The 20565-nt window shown below is 43.5% G+C and overlaps 1 protein-coding gene across 1 annotated transcript in view; it reads left to right on the top strand.

The window, feature by feature from the left end:
- The window catches only part of LOC134087335 (NACHT, LRR and PYD domains-containing protein 3-like), a 32177-nt gene extending 13229 nt beyond the window's left edge, over positions 1 to 18948 (top strand). The window contains exons 6-13 of the mRNA XM_062540774.1: positions 301 to 395; positions 579 to 2397; positions 11204 to 11374; positions 11737 to 11907; positions 13819 to 13992; positions 14239 to 14412; positions 17055 to 17101; positions 17604 to 18948. Coding sequence (XP_062396758.1) covers positions 301 to 395; positions 579 to 2397; positions 11204 to 11374; positions 11737 to 11907; positions 13819 to 13992; positions 14239 to 14412; positions 17055 to 17101; positions 17604 to 18190 — 3238 coding nt within the window. The 3' untranslated portion in view covers positions 18191 to 18948. The remainder of the gene's footprint in view (positions 1 to 300; positions 396 to 578; positions 2398 to 11203; positions 11375 to 11736; positions 11908 to 13818; positions 13993 to 14238; positions 14413 to 17054; positions 17102 to 17603) is intronic.
- Positions 18949 to 20565: the final 1617 nt, after the last annotated feature.

Here is a 20565-nt window from a genome sequence, read left to right as displayed (position 1 = left end):
ATGTATGCTATGGCCCCTATAGGCCAGTAACTGATAACAGCAAAGGATAAAACCTAATCTGAAACTGTGAGCTGGAGGAACACCTTCCGCAGCAACCCATTGTGAATAAGTCATTACCTTCAATAAATGGATTATCATTTAAAAGCTGCATTTTATGTTTACTTGCGTTGTCTTTATTAAAGTTAGTTGGATGATCTGAAACATTAAAGTGTGAATAGAACAAAAAATAGAACGAATCACAAAGGGGGCAAACACTTTCTCACAGCGCTGTGTGTGTGTGTTATCTCCTTGTGTAACCAGACCACAGACACACGGACGAGATGAGCACACAGTCATGGGAGGCAGCACCCATCTGCCAACTGAGCATGCTCCAGTCAAAAGGGCCAAACTAACAGGTGAGTCTGGGAGATCTATTAGGAAGAGCAGGATTCATGCTGAATATAAAGACCATTTATTTAAAAGAACTGAAAATGATTCATCATCTAAAATTTTTATGCTGGAAATGTGTTTTAGAAACACTGACTAATTAGTTATCAATTATGGTTTGTTTGTTTGCTTGTTTGTTTGATGCCAAACAGATGACAAGGTCCTGACCAAAGTACTGATGACCCATAAAGCCAGCATGAAGAGGAGGTTTGAGAGCATATGTGAAGGCATCATAAGGTCAGGGACTCAAACACTCCTGAACAAGATCTACACAGAGCTCTACATCACAGAGGGAGAGAGTGAAGGGGTGAATAATGAGCATGAGGTTTGGCAGGTAGAGTCAGCATCCAGGCCACAAACTACAGAAGACACAGCAATTAGCTGTAATGATATCTTCAAGCCTTTACCTGGACAGGAGAGACACATCAGAGCTGTGATGACCAAGGGGATTGCTGGCATTGGAAAAACGGTCTCAGTGCAGAAGTTCATCCTTGACTGGGCAGAGGAGAGAGCTAACCAGGATGTAGATTTCATGTTTGTGCTTCCATTTCGTGAGCTGAATTTGGTCAAACATGATCAGTACAGTCTTCACAGGCTCCTGCTTGACTTCCACCCAGAGCTTAGAGAGCTACAGAATGGTGAATACAAAGACTGCCACATTGTGTTCATCTTTGATGGTCTGGATGAGAGTCGACTTCCACTAAATTTCCAAAAGAATGAAAAGTTGTCTGATGTGACAAAGAAGATCAGATCAAAAACATCATCAGTGGATGTCCTGATGACGAGCCTCATTCAGGGAACTCTGCTTCCCTCTGCTCTCATCTGGATAACCTCCCGACCAGCAGCAGCCAGTCAGATCCCTTCTCAGTGCATCAGTCAGGTGACTGAAGTACGAGGGTTCAATGACCCGCAGAAGGAAGAGTACTTCAGGAAGAGGATCAGTGATCACAATCAAGCCAACAGAATCATCTCACACATTAAGACAACCAGGAGTCTCCACATCATGTGCCACATGCCAGTGTTTTGTTGGATATCAGCCACTGTCCTTCAGCAGATACTGGAACAGGATGATGGGAAGGAAGCCCCCAAAACACTAACTGAAATGTTCATACAATTCCTGCTCATCCAGACCACCAGGAAGAACCAGAAGTATCAAAAGGTAAGGAAGACCAATAGACAGAGGCTCCTGGAATCACACAAGGGTGTCATATTGAAATTGGCAGAGCTGGCTTTCAAGCATCTGGAGAATGGCAATCTCATGTTCTATGAGGAGGACTTAAGAGAGTGTGGGATCGATGTCAGAGAAGCTTCGGTGTACTCTGGCATGTGCACTGAGATCTTCAGGGAGGAATGTGTGTTTCATCACAAGAAGGTCTACTGCTTTGTCCATCTGAGCATCCAGGAGTTTCTTGCTGCACTTCATTTGTTTGCCTCCTTCTTGAGTAAGAACATGGAGGTCCTGGAGCCATTCCTTAGCAGAAAATCCAGGCCTTTGCCAGATGTGCCTCTAGATGAGCTGCTGAAGAATGCAGTGAACAAAGCTTTGGAAAGTAAGAATGGACACCTTGATTTGTTTGTTCGCTTCCTTCATGGCATTTCTCTGGTATCAAATCAGAGACTTTTACTTGGCCTCCTGACACACACACACAGCAGCCCGGAGAGTGTGAAGAAAACAATCAGGAACCTGAAAGTGAGGCAGAAACCAAATATCTCCCCTGAGAGGTGCATCAATCTGTTCCACTGCCTGGTGGAAATGCATGACTCTTCTGTTCATGATGAAATCCAGGCTTTCCTGAAGACAGAGGAAGGTGCCGTGAAACAGCTCTCACTGGCTCACTGCTCAGCCTTGGCTCATGTGCTTCTGATGTCTGATGAGGTGCTAGATGAGTTTGACCTGAAGAAGTACAACACAACAACCGACGAGGGACGGAGAAGACTAGTGCCAGCTGTGAGATGCTGCAGGAAGGCCCTGTGAGTATCACAATAAACGCTTCAATCATTAAATATGCAGTGCACTGCTTAATATGCAGTGCTCTGTTTAATACTGTAATACAAACACGCGTGCGCGCGCACACACACACACACACACACACACACACACACACACACACACACACACACACACACACACACACACACACACACACACACACACACACACACAGTATTGACATGCATTGTTTTGTTTTTTTCCCCTCTCTTGCATGTCTAGACTTGCTGGATGTGATCTAACAGAGAAGTCTTATGAGATTGTGGCCTCAGCTGTGCAGTCTGCAAACTCCCCCTTAAGAGAGCTGGACCTGAGTCAGAATGACCTGCAGGAGTCAGGAGAAAATCTGCTCTCTGCTCTACAGAGTCCAAACTGCAAACTGGAGACATTGAGGTCGGTAATATTGACTCTTGGCAGACAAATACTGCAAAGCCGAGACCAGTGTTTCCCAAACTGTGTGCCGCAGTAGACTGGTGTAATATGAGGTGTGCCGAACAGATCGGACTTGTCGCACATCTCTTTCTTCATTATCTAACATTAGATCTATCTCTCCTCCTAAACCACCTTTCTGCTTGGCCAGGACTGGTTGAAGCCTGAAAATACTCTAAAAAAATAGATAGCATAACTAATCTCACTGGTTAGACTGTTCAGCTCTGTTTCAGATTGGGATCTGGTTTCAGAGTTTGATCTGGATCAGGCTGATCCGCATCCTCAATATGTGCCTTTTTTGATAACAGATAACAGTCACAGCAGCTACATATGTAGTGTGTTGACCAAGGCAACCCAACTGCCCAACCCAATTTTAACGGGAATTTAGTTAATTAGTTAGTTAGAATTTGGATCATGTGCCAGACCACACCTATTTTTTTGTTAATTGACACACCTACTGTATAATACCTCTATGATTTTGACAGGCTTACAGCATTTTGGCTCTGAGCCAATATGTGAGCAGTGGGACGTGATAAGAGTTGTTATTGGGCCAGTCTTGTGTCAGTATAAAAATCATTAACCAGTGGGCCAATGACTGTCCATGTTTTAAAATAATGATAAGTAAGGGATAATCAACGACGCGCCGTGCGTTTATAGGAAACTAATGCACGTTCGAAGTGGTAATAAGGACCCGACGCCGCAGGCGGAGGGGACTTTACACTTCGATAAGTGCATTATTTTCCTATAAACGCACAGGGCGCGGAGTTGATTATCCCGCTTATACCACTGCTACTATCATTTTCGTTTATATTGCCGCTGTCTCAGATACAACGTTGCTGTTTTTACCGTTACATTCACATTGGCGAATTGATATTCAAGTGTAATAAGCCCAAAAAAAACGAACTACTTCATAGCCGTGCGGTATATAGAAAAATAATGCACGTTCCAAATAGCGCATCACAATAGGAAATTTGACCAAGCAGTGGTATAACAATTAATAATTTAATTTGATCAGCCCAAAGGTATGCCGGTCTACCAGGGAAATTGCTCAAAATATTGCCGCTTGAGACAGATGTGGTGTGCACAGAGGGGAGGATTCATTAAAGGAATATTTCAGTATTTTACACTTTAACCCTCTGGAGTCTAAATTCCCCCCTGGGGATTTGAAAAACTGTTCCAAACACACATCTCAATCTTTGCTAGTTGTTGTCCTAGAAACATAGAAAAAGAGAACGTACAAATGGCACTTTGTAAAAACAATAAAAGAAAATCCTTGGATTTCAGTCCTCTCATCTGCAGCAGATCCATTCAAAAAGCCCATTCAACTTAATTTGCATTTGAAAGAGACACTCACTAAGTGACCCATTTAGTCTGACTTTTTTCCAATTTGTAGTTAAACTACATAACATGTTTAAATGTTCTTTTTATTTATATGGAGCCAACACCGTTGTTTTCAAGGTTCATACTTCAAAAGTCTTAGCTCGATATATTTATAGTGTATTTTTTACCTTTGACCTTTAACCTTTGAAAATTCTTTAGTTGTGTTTACACTGAATTATAATAAAAAGTAATTTCATTATATTCACTTTACTCTCATATAATTGTCGTGGAGGACCTCTAGAATATAACCATACTGTATATGCCACTTTTGCATAGATGTTTTTAATTAGATGGAAAAACTTCATCTCAAAGTATAGCTGACTGCCTCAAAGTGCCTGAAAAGGCCCCGGACCTCCGAGTGTTAAGCCTGTTTTCTGTATTGCCTAGCATGAAAACAAATGTTTGACACCGATTGAGCCTGTTTGTGCAATTTGGAAGCTTTAGAATGTTCTCTGGCCTTAACATCGCTCGCTTTGTGCATGGACTATTCTGAACGTTCATTTTTAAAATTGTGCAGCTCACCGAGTGGTTACTGGTCTTCAACGAACTTCTATAGCAAGTTTCGCAGTGAAATTCAAATTCTGTTGTGTTATATTAGGCACACACGGTTGTGAGGTATCTGAAAAAGTTCTTCCGGGATTTCGAAAATCCCTGATAAAAGATGACAGAAGGTGTATTTCGCTGCTAAACTTGCAATAGAAGATCGTGACAACAAGTCTGTAATTGTTATGTAGGTGGAGAATTCTGTGATGAAAACTAATTTAAAGCACAGCTGCATTCTTACAAGCAGAAACAAATATTTAGTCAGTTGATATTTTTTCACTATTTAATGCGTGTGTAAATTTGATATCAGCTTGACTTTTATTGCACTTATTTAAATGGAGATGTTGCTGCCTGTTTGGAGCCGGCTGGTGAATTGAGTAACGTGCGTTAGTGGCCTTGAATGCTGAAAATACAGTAGTGATGGTTTTTGCTGCACAAACACTCTTAGGTGAAGAATAATAATAATAATGGGAGCAAAAATGTATTCTTGTATCTGCAAATCTGAATACAGCATCAAGTAAAGGTCCATACCAGCTACATAGTGAGGAAATCACAGTGATTTACACTTTTTCTCTTTGCACATTTTACAACATTTAGACAATTTGATTTTTAGTAACCTTGCGTATGATGTTGAGATCTGTCATAATTCTGTCAAATGTATTGCAGATTTGTTGGCTGTAAGCTCACAGATAAATCGTGTGAGATTGTGGCTTCGGTTCTGCAGTCATCAAACTCCCTGATGGAGCTGGACCTGAGTCACAATAACCTGGGAGATCCTGGAGTTCAGCTCCTCTCTAAGGGACTGTCTAGTCCCCACTGTAAACTGCAGACATTAAGGTTGGTGTACATTAAGGTCAGGCATCTCTAGTCATAGTTTTTGAGTGGTTACTGTGTTATTGTAAAATTTTCTCTCTCTCTCTCTCTCTCTCACACACACACACACACACACACACACACACACACACACACACACACACACACACACACACACACTCTCTCACACACACAATGTATCTCTATCTCTCTCTCTCTCTCTCTCTGGCCCTGATGTACTAAGAATAGCAACGTTTTTTGCGCCAAGGCCAACACGCAGAAAGCACACGCTATCATACTTCAGTTTACGTCCTATTTACCAATCCTGAAATTCGTTGGGTAATCTGCGCCGTTCTCCGCCCCCTAACGCAGTTTGCGAAGGACAACAACTGAACGACACGTCAATCAGAAGCGCAGTTGAATGAAGTTAACTGATGACTACATTAAAAGGAATCCGACGTTTAGCGATCATGAAATAATACAATGCATAATGTCAACAAGCAGGAAGATAATTTAGAGTAGTAGTTCTACTCAAACGAGGCTTACTTGTGCACGTAGGCTATGGAAGATTTATCAAATCTGTCGAGTAGGAAAGTTTAAGCGGATGGCGTGAAAGTGAAAGTAAACATTCGAAAAGCCACCGAAAGTTAAGGTTGCTTTTGATGTAGTACAAAGACGCAAAACTGGTGGTCTAATTAGCGATTTTGTTGTATTTGAATGATTCTCTTATAGATGCATTTAACAGCAAATCGCATTTAACACCTGCTTTTACAAGGCGGAAATATTTAGGCGCAAAATAGACGTGCGCTTTCATGGGCAGTTTTAGTACATACAGGGGAATACATAATTAGGCGCATTTAACGCTTCTCCTCCCATCTTTTTACACAAACCTCCTACTATCAGCTGACACTCCCAGAAATCCATATGCATGAGACGGAAAAGCGCAATTTGCCATTTTCAGCTCCCGCGACAGGCAGTCTGCGCCTTCACCTCATTGCGGCATGTTGATACATACCTCGCCATCTTTCTATGCGCACGTTGCGAAACAAATACGCCTGAAGTGGGCACAAAAACGTTAGTACATCTGCCCCTCTGTGTTTTATGTGTCTATCTATCTCTCAGGCTCAGTAAGTGTGGAATCTCAGATGAAGGTTATGTTTTACTGGCTCTCACTCTGATGTCAAACCCTTCCTGTATGAAAGACCTGGATGTGAGCAACAATCATCCTGGAGAATCAGCACAGAAGCTGTTATCTGCTACACTGGAAGATCCTCTCCACAAAGTTGAAGCAATTCAGTATGCTCTGTATTCTATGCTTTTATATTTTTATGTATCATCATTTATTGAGTTGGTTGTTTTTACGTAAGTGAGGATTCATGGGATTGCATTCATTAGCTTAGCTCCTACTGTGGGTTCTCCAGATAGAACGGTACATTTGATTGACAGACTGTAATACAAACACAGATGGGGGAAACCCAGGAGTAATGTACCTACAGTATGTACCAAAAGGTCCATGCTGGGCTAGCATACAGTAGATGGAAAAGTTGTGGGTTCAATTCCATCGTTGAGACCTTAATCCCAATTCAGTCTGGGGGGAATGCCCTTGTAACAGATGTGAATTTAAGTCTCTTTGGATTAAAACATCTGTTAAATAGATGTAAATGTAAATCTAGGCGGTGACCTCATTCAGGGCCAGGAAGCAAACTGAGGTGAGACTTCATCAATTGTTATGGGCATGGGGGCTGGCCATTGATAATCATCACAGAAAAGGGGGAGAGATTTTGAGTTTGTTTCACATGCTTTGTTAATGTTTTTTACTTGAATGAAGATTGAACGCTGCGTCAACCAAAGAAACTCATTTTCAACTCATTTTCAACACCCTTTTCTTACACATCACCTGTGTTTGTTAAACAGGCTGAATCAGTGTCACCTCTCTAAAGCAAGCTTTGAAATGATGGCATCTGTGCTGCAAAGTGCACATTCCCATCTGAGAGAACTGGACATGAGTGGCAATGACCTGCAGGATGAAGGAGTGAAGCTGCTCTGTGTGGGACTAAGAGTTCCACAATGCAAGCTGGAGACACTGAGGTCAGTTGACAAATGTAATGCAAGTACCATGCACATCTCTATCTAGTATCTTGTCCTCTCCACACTGAAAATGACCTCTCAGTTAGGTCTGATCAAGCTACCTACTGCATACCAAAGTTCAGCACAGCCCATACTCACAGTGAATCACTACATTTACAGTTCCACAGGTGTATAAGGAAGGCCCAACAGGTGAAATTCAGCATAAACTCTTCAGAAATGATTTGGGTCAGTCTGTTGCTCTCTGGCTCATTAGGTGGCAGTATACTGTATACAGTTGTGTCATATTTCATTCATAACAGTATAAAGCAGTAAATAAAGGGAAAGGATACAATTTAAATCTCCATGTTAAACCTTGTAGATTGTAAACCAGTTTGATTCCTTTAGATCTGACAATGAGCTCCTGTGCACAAATCATGAATATTGTTGTAATGTGTATTTAAACTTGATATATCTCTAATATATCTGCACACTGTTTAACATGCTCCCAATGTGATATATTGAATTCAGAAAGATTATTCATAAATGCTGGCACAAAATCAAATCTGACCACAAATTTGGAACGCTTGCGAGTTGACATACCATTCTCATGAACATCCCAGATGGCAACTATAAGTATGTGTTAACTGTGAACGTAGTTTTACTAAAACCTCAGGATTCACGGTGTCATAACCTGTTAATTAATTGCTGAGTGTCGGACATTCAGCTCGGTCTGTTGGTTGCCCGCCAGGTGGCCACAAATTCATTCATTCATTCATTCATTCATTCATTCGCTCACGTATTCACTCACTCACTCAACAACATGAATCAATCTCATATGTTTGTGTTTCCTGTTGTAAGATAAAGTCCTATTTAATATACACTGTCATTAAGAGGATGGCCAGGCCTTCTGCCAGTTGAAGTTAAACTGAGGCCTACATTTAGCTAGTCTGATTGCTTAACGTTGCTTATTAGATTCTTCTGTAATCTTATATGCATCATGGCAGTTAGTTACTCAGATAAAGGAGTGAATTGTTTCAGTATGTGCACACATATTGTGGCACTGTTGGCTGCCCGCCTATACATCTTTAGAATAAATCATCAGCTGCAGTTTGAGTTAAAACAGACTGAGTCAATGGCCACGTTTACATGATGTTTTTAATTCTGAATTAGTTTATTCAGAATTAAATAGATCGGAATTAAAATATTCTCCTTCGAGTTTACATGGAAATAATAATTCCGAATTGGCGTTTACATGGAACATACGTTAATTACGCTTTATTGTATTCTGCTGAACGTCTGGGGGTCGGGAAGGGTTCCGATTGGACAGGCGGCGCATGAACGTAGCCTAATAAGGTCTACCGGAAGAAAACAAACTTTAGCTGGCTAGCAACTTTTTTGTCATCTCGGGTTAACGTTACAGCATGGACAATAACATAATGAAAACGGGTTTCACAGTAACTCTGATAATAGGCCTACTATTTAGCCAGCAGCTCGAGAATATTGTCAAGCTTCACGTTTGCTAGCTGAGGAGGAGAAGACTGTCGGAGAAGGGGGGAAGAAGACGGAGCCGAATTAACCATGAAACGAGCATGCGCTTCTTCTTCCTCCTTGTACGAGCATGCGCCAAACAAACGGAATAAACTTTTAATCGGAATAAAGGTTTACATGATCAAGGAGGGGAGTTAATTCCGCTTTAACATCGGAATAAACCAACCACTTAAATCGGAATTAAGTTTAATTCAGAATAATCATTTTCAAGCGGAATAAGCGTTTACATGGTCTCTTTTAAAGCGGAATTAACTTTTATTCCGATTTAACTTGGTTTTATTCGGAATTAAAGCTCTCATGTAAACGCAGCAAGTGGCAGCTTTTGAAAACAAGCGGTGAAATGATGGCACCAGTGCTACAAGGGACACCTTCCCAGCTCTCACCTGCAGGATGCAGTTTTAGATCAAGTACATTGTCATGTTGATATTAACAGAATAACCAAAGGATCCAGAGGTGATTACCAGGGTATTGAAAACGACATGCTTTAACAAGGCAACAGGGCCAGATGGCATGTGTGCTTTTCTAATTAAAGCATTTGCAGAGGAACTCCCACCGGCCTGGCATCCACTCTTTCAGCTCTCTATAGATTCCCCACTGCAGTGTGATGTGGGAGCTCATAGGCGCGTCCTAATGGCGGCCGCTATGAGCTTTCATCTGCAGTTTTCCGTTTGAACTCACTCATCCTGATAACTTCACTCCCTTCACTTCACTTCACTTCCTCCATTATTACACATTGTTCATTCCCCATGGGTGGGTACGGTATGGCATGCCAATTTGGTGGGAATACACACACACACACAAGGGAAATGTAATAATGATGATCAATAATGAGAACTGGCTCCTGGCTACTGCTGCGGCTGCTGCGTTCATTCTGAAATAATCTATTTATAAGTCCCGAAAGACCGTATCAAGTGCCTAAAACCCCCCTTAGCTGTTCTAAAATCAGTGTAAACTACGGACTCGAGTGGCGTATTGCTTTTCTAAAACGGTAACTATACGTCGATGTACTCATACATAATCATTCTTCCGCCAATAAATATTTCCTCCATATGAATGGTTGCCATGCAACATCGAGACGCTACTTTAACTTTTGTGCAAGTTGTGGTAGCGTATTAACGAAATGCGGTCAAGGTATATGTTTGTGTTGGATTTTATAACAGCATCGAATGCGATTCAGACATCATCATCAAGGACCGGAACTATCCGTGTTAGAAAATAATATTCACACATCATGTAGGCTACATTATTTTCACAATTTTCCAGCATAAAATTTGGGAAGTCTTAGCCTCCATTATGCGCTGCCCATGCCTCACGCACGAGCAAACCGGTCTCTGGAGTAGATGCCCAGGTAAATCCGCCATGATAATACCAACAGGCCATTGAACAATGCGCCAGGCTTTTAAAGGGAATGAGAGTGTGAAATCTAATTGGTTTATTGCATGCTACGCCCAAAAGACACCCACGACTAATTAACTAAATTAAGACAACTCTTTTTGAGTTTGCGCCGATCGCAATGTTCACTTTTCATGCAGTCATTATAGCCTTTTGCGCTAGGACCGCCCTGATCCTGATAATAGAGCCCTGTGAGTCTTTAGTCCTTAGTCCTCAGGGCTCACTTTGGGATTCAGCCATTGTGGCACCGTTGGCTGCCCGTCTGTAAATCTTTGGAATAAATCATCAGCTGCAGTATGTGTTCAAACAGACCGAGTCAGTGCTAGCTTTTGGAAACAAGCTGTGAAATTATGGCATCAGTGCTGCAAGGGACACCTTCCCAGCTCTGATCTGCAGGATGCAGTTTTAGATCAAGTAAATTGTCATATTGATATTAGCAGAATGACAACTACATTCCAACTAAATGCTTAATAGCAGAGGCCATTATTCTAGTCAGTGTCCTCTGTTCTATCTATTCTATATTAATAATGTTGATAATAAGGATTAGAATATGAATGTATTCATGCCACCTTTCTGTTTTCTAACATCTGTCTCTTGCCCTCTCACTCTATGCAGACTTGCTGGTTGTAAGCTAGCAGGTGAATCCTGTAAGGCTGTAGCCTCTGCTTTGCAGTCCTCCATCTCCCTAAAGGAACTGGACCTGAGTCACAATGACCTGAAGGAGTCTGGAGTTCAGCTTCTCTCTACAGGACTCAGTAGCCCTCACTGTAAACTGCAGTCTTTAAGGTGTGTATGTGCACACATATTGTGGCACTGTTGGCTGCCTGTCTGTAAATCTTTGGAATAAATCATCAGCTGCAGTAGTGTTGAAACAGACTGAGTCACTACCTATGTCTATGTGCTGAAAACTAATTTTCAGCACAACTCTGTTCTTACAAACAGAAACTATAATTTTAGTCAATGTCAATATTAATTTCCCTCCTTATTTGAATGATAATTTGTCCATTTCTGTTAAAGAATGTTAATGACTATGTTTATTTTATTTTTTTCAAAGCTAAAAATATTCATAATAATGATTAGATTATGAATGTATTCATGCCACCTTTCTGTTTTCTAACGTCTGTCTCTTGCCCTCTCACTCTATGCAGACTTGCTGGTTGTAAGCTAACAGAGGAATCCTGTAAGGCTGTAGCCTCTGCTTTGCAGTCCTCCATCTCCCTAAAGGAACTGGACCTGAGTCACAATGACTTGAAGGAGTCTGGAGTTCAGCTTCTCTCTACAGGACTCAGTAGCCCTCACTGTAAACTGCAGACATTAAGGTTTGTATGTGCACACATATTGTGGCACTGTTGGCTGCCCGTCTGTACATTTTTAGAATAAATCATCAGCTGCAGTATGTGTTAAAACAGACAGAGTCAGTGCCAGCTTTTGAAAACAAGCTGTGACATGATGGCATCAGTGCTGAAAGGGACACCTTCCCAGCTCTGACCTGCAGGATGCAGTTTTAGATCAAGTACATTGTCATGTTGATATTAACAGAATAACAATAGATCCAGAGGTGATTACCAGGGTATTTAAATCTACATGCTTTAACAAGGCAACAGGGCCAGATGGCATGTCTGCTTTTCTAATTAAACATTTGCAGAGGAACTCCCACCGGCCTGGCATCCACTCTTTCAGCTCTCTATAGATTCCCAGTGTGATGTGGCAGCTCATAGGCGCGTCCTAATGGCGGCCGCTATGAGCTTTCATCTGCATTTTACCATTTGAACTCACTCATGCTGATAACTTCACTCCTGTCCTCCATTACTACATGTACTCATTGTTCTTTCCCCACGCTGTGTGTATTGTTAGTGTGTGTAGAAACAGAAGGGTGCACACATGCTGAAAACTGTGCCAGACATTTCACTCATCTTTCATTCATTCATTCCCTATAAAATGATGTTTATTGAAAATATCCATATATGGCAGTAACATCAGACAGGTTACATCTTACAAATATCTAGGGATCCACTTTTGATACAGATCTAAACTGGCACACACGTGGCAAATATTTAGACAAAAATGCAGCAGCGTCTCCATTTCCTGCGGAGACTGAGAGTGTTTGGGGTTTGTGAGAGCATCATGTTCATTTGTTATAGAGCCACCATAGAGTCCATCTTGCACTATGGCATCACCAGCTGGTTTGGACATCTGACAGTTAAGGTCAAGGCCCAACCAGGTAATGTGGTCAGAACAGCTGGACAAATGATGGAGTCCCTTCTCTCCTCACTCTCCAAGACATATCTGAGCAGTCCACTCTACAGCAGGCTGACAGAATTCTGTCTGACCCCTCCCATGTGCTGTACCAAGAATATGAGCTCATGAACACAGGAAGGAGGTACAGGGTCCCTTTCTGTTTAGCACAATCACTACAAACATTCCTCTGTCCCCCTGTCAGTCAACATGATGAATGGGCAACGTGGGCAGAACAGTAGGAAGGCCCAAAACCAATACTAAGTGCTGAGTAGGGGGCTGTGTATGGGGGCTGAACTGAGTGGAGATGTGCTGAGGCTGTGGTGTATGGATGTGCTGTGTGTGACTGGAGAGTACAGAGAGAGAGAGAGAGTGAGTGTCTACTTTGGGACTGTGCTTGATGGGACTGGTTGGGAGAGAGTGCTATTTATGGGCTATTTATTGGCCTTTTAAAATGATGTGAATGCCATTTATGGCTGCGAATGTGCGCCCTTTTTGTATTTTGTTTTTATTTACTCTACGTATAACATGTGCTATGTTCTGTGATGTGTTGTGTATTGTGGCTGTGGCAGCTTACCCCTTATCCAAAACACATTTCTCCCTTGGGAGACCTAATAAAGGAACCTTGACCTTGATGCAGGAATTTCAGAATAGTGGAAAAGAGACTGCAAAAGTCAGTTAGATACATTTAGACTTATCTGATTAGTCAGGAAGAGAACAATTATTTGCCTTAAGTTAAGTTAACCCCTAGAACATGAATCACCCCTGCTGCCCACATGACACCACAAGACAACAACAACAAGTTGTTTACATGGCTGCAGAGTGTGTAATGTAGTGTTTCTCCAGTCCATGTCCCTGCTGTGTACATAAAGTGAGTGCTACACACATCTGTGTCTGTGTCCATCCTCATGAGATACAGTGACCTCATGGTGCTGAAGGATGACCTGAAAATGTCCAGTGTTCAAAGACTGACCTTCCACTCTCCTTTGAAACAGGCTCAATCTGTGCCACCTCTCTAAAGCAAGCTGTGAAATGATGGCATCCGTGCTGCAAAGTGCACCTTCCCATCTGAGAGAACTGGACATGAGTAACAATGACCTGCAGGATGAAGGAGTGGCGCTGTTCTGTGCAGGACTAAGAAATCCACAATGCAAGCTGGAGACACTGAGGTCAGTAATTAGGAATGTTATGTAATATAGTATTTGACCCACCACATAGTAAGAAACACCAGTGTGCCTGTGTGTGATGTCAAATTGGACATCTGTGAATATTTTTAATGATTTGGACTTATAATGCCAAATGGCGACATTTAGGGAGTGTCAGTCAAAATTGACTGAATATACAAATGGTTACTTTGTACACCTTCAATGCATTTTCCTTCATTTATAATTAAGAAAGAGCATCTCTTGTTTCAGACTGTCTGGTTGTCTCATCACACATGAGGGCTGTTCTCTCTTGTCCTCTGCCCTCAAATCAAACCCCTCCTACCTGAAACAGCTGGATCTGAGCTACAATCACCCAGGAGACTCAGGTGTCAGAGAGCTCACAGACAGACTGAATGATCCCATCTGTAAACTAGAGACGTTGAGGTGAGATGTGTTACATCTTAGATGTCTTTCTAGTGGAGCTGTTCATCCATTTGTGTCCTGTGTTGGAGAGCTTTCTGTGTGGAGACTGAATATTCTGTGACGTTTCCAGATGATTCCCTTCCACATATTAAACTGGGCATGATGTGGCCCTTTAAGTACTGCAAGTAAAAGGCAATCCCCCAGACTTACACACACACATATGAGGCTTGTGAACAGTTTGAGAATAGTGAGTATGGCTTGGTAGCTGGCCATGGTCCTGGGATGCCAGTAGTGAAGATCACATGCGAGTGATGTCCAATAACTGCTTCCCTGGGTTGAGAAAAGAAATATATAGTAGGCTTGTCGCCTAGCCTAGAAATCTAGACGCACCTGTCGCCAACTGTTCAGACCAAGACCTCAAGATCGCTTTCATCACAGGCCACTAGCAGAGGGGAAGTAAACAGGAATTGGAAACCTGTTAAACTAGTCAGATATCTTGCATTAGACTAATCTTGGGTGGATGTAGATTAGTAGGTGTCCAAGGTCCAATGACCAAGCATATGATTTCCATTGCTAGGGGTACGTTTGTGCCCATGACTAAAAGTGAAGGCTGAATAGTGCGTATCTGCCCAACTTAGCCTGAGACCGGTGGGAAAAGCATCTGTGATGGAGAGTGAGCTGGATGAGGAGGACTGTGTAATGATATGAGATGTAGTGATTAAGTGTAGGCAAGAGTGAGCATCTTCTCTGTTGACCAGATTGGTGGCAGTATAATAGGAGACTGACAATGTAGAATCGCCATGGCTGCAGCGAGGTAAGGGGATGCATTGCCACAGTTAGAATAGAAGTCGAAAGACTGTTAGAAAATATGTTATGGAAAGTATGTTCTAGACACTGGAATACATTGACAGAAAGGTGATTTAGAAGAGTGGAGGAGAGGCTCAAGTAAGCGTAATTCAGTCAGCATTACTGATTGGTCAATATGCTCTGTTTGATATGAACCTTTAGGCTACTATGATCCATGGCTTGTAGATAAGGACACGTGGATGCAGATCTATGCCAGATTAACCTCACTATGCCACATTTCCTCACTACATCTCAACGGCCAAATGGCAAATATGAGTGCGAGGCTGAAAGTGAGCCTGGAACAGAATCTGTTGCTATGATAAATGTGGGCCTCCTGCATGACTTAAGGTGGAAACTCTGCATTCCAGATCATGAGCAGGTTGTGAGTTATCAGAGCAGCGCAGGGGTCTGGCATATCCTGCGTCTGCGTTCTGTGCATGCGGTGCTGGCTAAGTGTGTGACTATTACATCCACGCGGCATGTGGAGGTGTAGTGTGCCTCCATATTTGTGCAAGTGGGGTGGAGGTGTTGGGGCTCAGTGGGGCTTTTGCAGCATTTCTCAGGTCTCAGTAGAGCTGTTGCTGCATGGGTCTCAGTAGAGCTGTTGCTGCATGGGTCTCAGTAGAGCTGTTGCTGCATGGGTCTCTGTGACGAGACAGCTTTTATTTTGATAAGGTCTCAGTCAATAGAGTATGATACTTCACATGCACTGCAGGAGTTAAGTGGTTCTTGTGATTCAGTTTACCAATGTACGATATGTACTGTGTTGGAGTCCTTCAGTAAAAGACATAAAATATACTTCTTGTCTGTCCATTTCGTGACAGTCTCAGCAGAGCTGTTGCTGCATGGGTCTCAGTAGAGCTGTTGCTGCATGGGTTTCAGTAGAGCTGTTGCTGCATGGGTCTCAGCAGAGCTGTTGCTGCATGGGTCTCAGTAGAGCTGTTGCTGCATGGGTCTCAGTAGAGCTGTTGCTGCATGGGTCTCAGTAGAGCTGTTGCTGCATGGGTCTCAGCAGAGCTGTTGCTGCATGGGTCCAAGGGCTCATTTCATCCTATCTGTGGCAGCCTTAAGCAACAATTGGACCTGAGCTGGAAGAAAAGTGTCAGAATACTATTTACGTGATTAATATCCAGTATTCAGCACCATACAACATACAACACAGTATACATGATGGGCAGATAAGGCGTGAATAGGCATGAAATGATGAGTAGGTAGATGGCATGAAATGATGAGTAGGTAGATGGCATGAAATGATGAGTAGGTAGATGGCATGAAATGATGGGCATGACATACTGTACGTGAGTAGGCAGATGGAATGGAATGTTGTTCCATGGCACTGCTGGGTGCCCAAGCTGATGGTGCGGGGAAGTCCAGCGTGGCTCCGGGCATGGAATGGGTAGAGGGTAGAGGGGCAAAGGGAGGGAGCAGTTGCCCCCAAACAACTGGAAGGGGGCAGCCTGGGAGGGAAGTCCTGGCTGGGGGGGTTGGAGGGGGGAAGGGAAGAGGGGGGATGTAAACGGCAGTAAGGAGGCTTTTATTCCCTAGCAACGGAAGAGGGGTGAGTGGGCTGTCAATCAACCCTATGGGCTCCTCCCAAACTTTGTTTAGAAACATCATTAAATGCTGAGATGGAGCTGGGGAACAGCATTCTAACATGAAGTGGAGATCCTTGCAGTATATCATGTGTTGAGAAGTTAATGGAAGTTTACTCTTGATATTGAATTTGATATTCTTGATATTAAATTCATAATAAACACATCTCATACTAAACTCAGTGATGTGTCAAAACTGTATTTTCTTCTCTCATCCTTCTTAAGGTATGACCATGGAGGAGAGTGCAGGATTAAACCAGGACTCAGAAAATGTGAGTGGTTTTACTTTTCCTGAAAAAAAGCTGTTCACATGATTTACAAGGACATGTTATTCCCTCTTGCAGTGTGTCTGTGTGTGGTGTGTGGTGTGTGGTGTGTGGTGTGTGTGTGTGTGTGTGTGTGCGTGTGCGTGTGCGTGTGCGTGTGCGTGTGCGTGTGCGTGTGCGCGTGCGCGTGCGCGTGTGTGTGTCTCTGTGTGTGTTGTCTGTGTTGGGAATGTGTGTGTGTGTGTGTATGTGTGTGTGTGTTGGGAGTGTTGTGTATGTGTTTGTGTGTTGTGTGTGTGAGTCCACAGAAGAGGAGAACCACGCTCTCCTGTTTACACACTCCTGTGTGTGTGTGTGTGTGTGTGTGTGTGTGTGTGTGTGTGTGTGTGTTGTGTGTGTTGTGTGTGTTGTGTGTGTTGTGTGTGTTGTGTGTGTTGTACACATGCCCTTTCCTACCCCATGTTCTGATGAGGATGTTCTCTCCTCTCTCCTCTCCTCTTGTGTGCAGATGCCTGTGAGCTCACACTGGACCCAAACACAGCATGCAGAGATCTCTCTCTCTCTGAGGGGAACAGAAAGGTGACATGTGGGCAGCAGCAGCCGTATCCTGACCACCCAGAGAGATTTGACTTCTACCTTCAGGTGCTGTGTAGAGAGGGTCTGTCTGGACACCACCCAGAGAGATGTGACAGTCTGGGTCAGAGTCCAGTCAGCACGGGTCAGTCTGGACGCTACTACTGGGAGGCTGAGTGGAGTGGTGGGGTTCATATAGCAGTGGCCTATAAGAGCATGGAGAGGAAAGGGAGTGGGGACAGCAGCTTCTTTGGAGGTAATGACAAGTCCTGGAGTCTGCAGTGCTCTGGTAACAGTTACTCTGCCCTGCACAATAATAAGGAGACTGCCATACCTGCCCCCTCCTCCCGCTCCAGCAGAGTAGGAGTGTACCTGGACTGGCCAGCAGGCACTCTGTCCTTCTACAGCATCTCCTCTAACACACTCACCCACCTGCACACGTTCCACTCCACATTCACTGAGCCCCTCTATCCTGGGTTTTATGCTTTTTACTCCTCAGTGTCCCTGTGCCAGATCACATGACCTCCTAATCCTGCAGGAGAAGAGAGTCACACACTCCTGTTTACACACTCATATATCTGCGTGTGTGTATTCCTTCTCTTGCCTCATCTGTGTTGCATCTTCCCTCTCACACCTCCTAATCCTGCAGGAGAGGAGACTCCTGTTCTCACACTCCTACGTATCTGTGTGTGTGTGTGTGTGTGTGTGTGTGTGTGTGTGTGTGTGTGTGTTCCTTCTCTTGCCTCCTCTGTGTAGCATCTTCACTCTCACTGTTCCCCCTGTTCACTGTATGCTGCTCCCTCTGTTTCTTTTCTGTTTCTTTCTGTGTGCATCTCTCTGCTCCTTCTGTTTTGTTGTGTGTGTGTGTGTGTGTGTGTGTGTGTGTGTGTGGTTTTGTGAATGTATGGTTTTGTGTTCCTTCCCTTCCTTCTGTGTTACCAATTTCTAATTAAGTATCTACAGTAAACATGTCAGATATCTGATGCTGTTTTGAATTTCTTACAATATGAACTTTGACCCTTGTGTGGTGTTTATGTTCTGAAGATTAGAAGATGAACATACAGTGAGTGGGCAGGTGTTCTCAGGGCTGGAATTCTTAATCCACCGTTATTTTACATTTATATTCTGATATGCTTGAGAATGAGAGGGAGGAAAGGGGAGTCCTTTTATTTGAATAATAAATGAAATATGTTATTGGTGAATTGATTAAAATGTCTTTGGTTTTATGTGACAAAGGGGAACATAATGTAGCCCATAGGAAATTGAAATACAAATAAATAAAGAATTTAAACAAAAATTGTGTGTGTGTGTGTGTGTGTGTTTGTGTAGCAAGTTGTATGTCACATGTGCATTCTCAGTTAGTAGAAATCACTCCACTTGAACTTGACCTAATCCTGTGGGCATCCAGGTGGGGGTGGAGGGGTTGAATGGTGATCTCCCATCCACAGAGGACCACCTAACCTCCAAATGGATCTGGGCACTGGATCCAGCTGCCCACTGCTCTGTGTGTGTGTGTGCTGCCCACTGCTCTGTGTGTGTGTGTGTGTGTGTGTGTGTGTGTGTGTGTGTGCGCGCGCACTGCCCACTGCTCTGTGTGTGTGTGTGTGTGTGTGTGTGTGCGCGCGCGCGCATGTGTGTGTGTGTGCTGCTCACTGCTCCAGGTGTGTGTATGATGCCCACTGCTCTGTGTGTGTGTGTGTGTGTGTGCTGCCCACTGCTGCACGTGTGTGTGTGTGTGTGTGTGTGTGTGTGTGTGTGTGCTGCCCACTGCTGCACGTGTGTGTGTGTGTGTGTGTGTGTGTGTGTGTGTGTGCGCTGCTCACTGCTCAAGGTGTGCTTCCCACTGCTCCGTGTGTGTGTGTGTGTGTGTGTGTGTGTGCTGCTCCCTGCTCTGTGTGTGTCCACTGGACATTTCCCTTATCTACCCCGTTTTTGGTACATTCTGAGGGGAACAGAAAGGTGACGTGTGATGGGGAGCAGCCATGTGAACTGATGCTACTAGGCTACTAGGGTGTTATTTTATGCAAAGGTGCAGTAACCTTCAGTACTGAGAAGTGGCTGAGAAGGGTCACAACACATGCACACACCACAACTGCATATTCAAAAAACACCTGCACATTCTGAGAACACCTTCATAGATGTCACAACACGTGGGCTGCCAATATTCACAGCACAAGCAAACAGGGGAACAAACTGCAAGCTGCAGAGAGGACATTGGAAAGGTTTCCAGGGGGACCATATTTAAAGTATGGAAGAGGAGAGTGTTCCTCCTACTGAACGATACTGCATGGTACAGTGGGTCCTCTTGAAACCAAGTCCATGAGCTAAACACAAATAAGCTTCATGAACAAGTTACATTAAACAGGGCTATTGTGTGTGTGTGTGTGTGTGTGTGTGTGTGTGTGTCCAGAGCTGAGGATGAGGGCTCAGCTGCAGAGTAGAGTAGGCAGCTGCACCAGTCCATGAGCTCAACACTAATAAGCTTCATGAACAAGTGACATTAAACAGGGCTATCGTGTGTGTGTGTGTGTGTGTGTGTGTGTGTGTGTGTGTGTGTGTGTGTGTGTGTGTGTGTCCAGAGCTGAGGATGAGGGCTCAGCTGCAGAGTAGAGTAGGCAGCTGCACCAGTCCATGAGCTAAACACGAATAAGCTTCATGAACAAGTGACATTAAACAGGTCTATCGTGTGTGTGTGTGTGTGTGTGTGTGTGTGTGTGTGTGTGTGTGTGTGTGTGTGTGTGTGTGTGTGTGTGTGTGTGTGTGTGTGTGTGTGTGTGTGTGTGTCCAGAGCTGAGGATGAGGGCTCCAGTCCATGAGCTAAACACAAATAAGCTTCATGAACAAGTGACATTAAACAGGGCTATCGTGTGTGTGTGTGTCCAGATCTCTAGTTTAAC

Source organism: Sardina pilchardus, chromosome 1 (genome assembly GCF_963854185.1).
Source record: "Sardina pilchardus chromosome 1, fSarPil1.1, whole genome shotgun sequence".
NCBI lineage: Eukaryota > Metazoa > Chordata > Actinopteri > Clupeiformes > Clupeidae > Sardina > Sardina pilchardus.
This window is presented reverse-complemented; position numbering and strand designations above follow the sequence as displayed.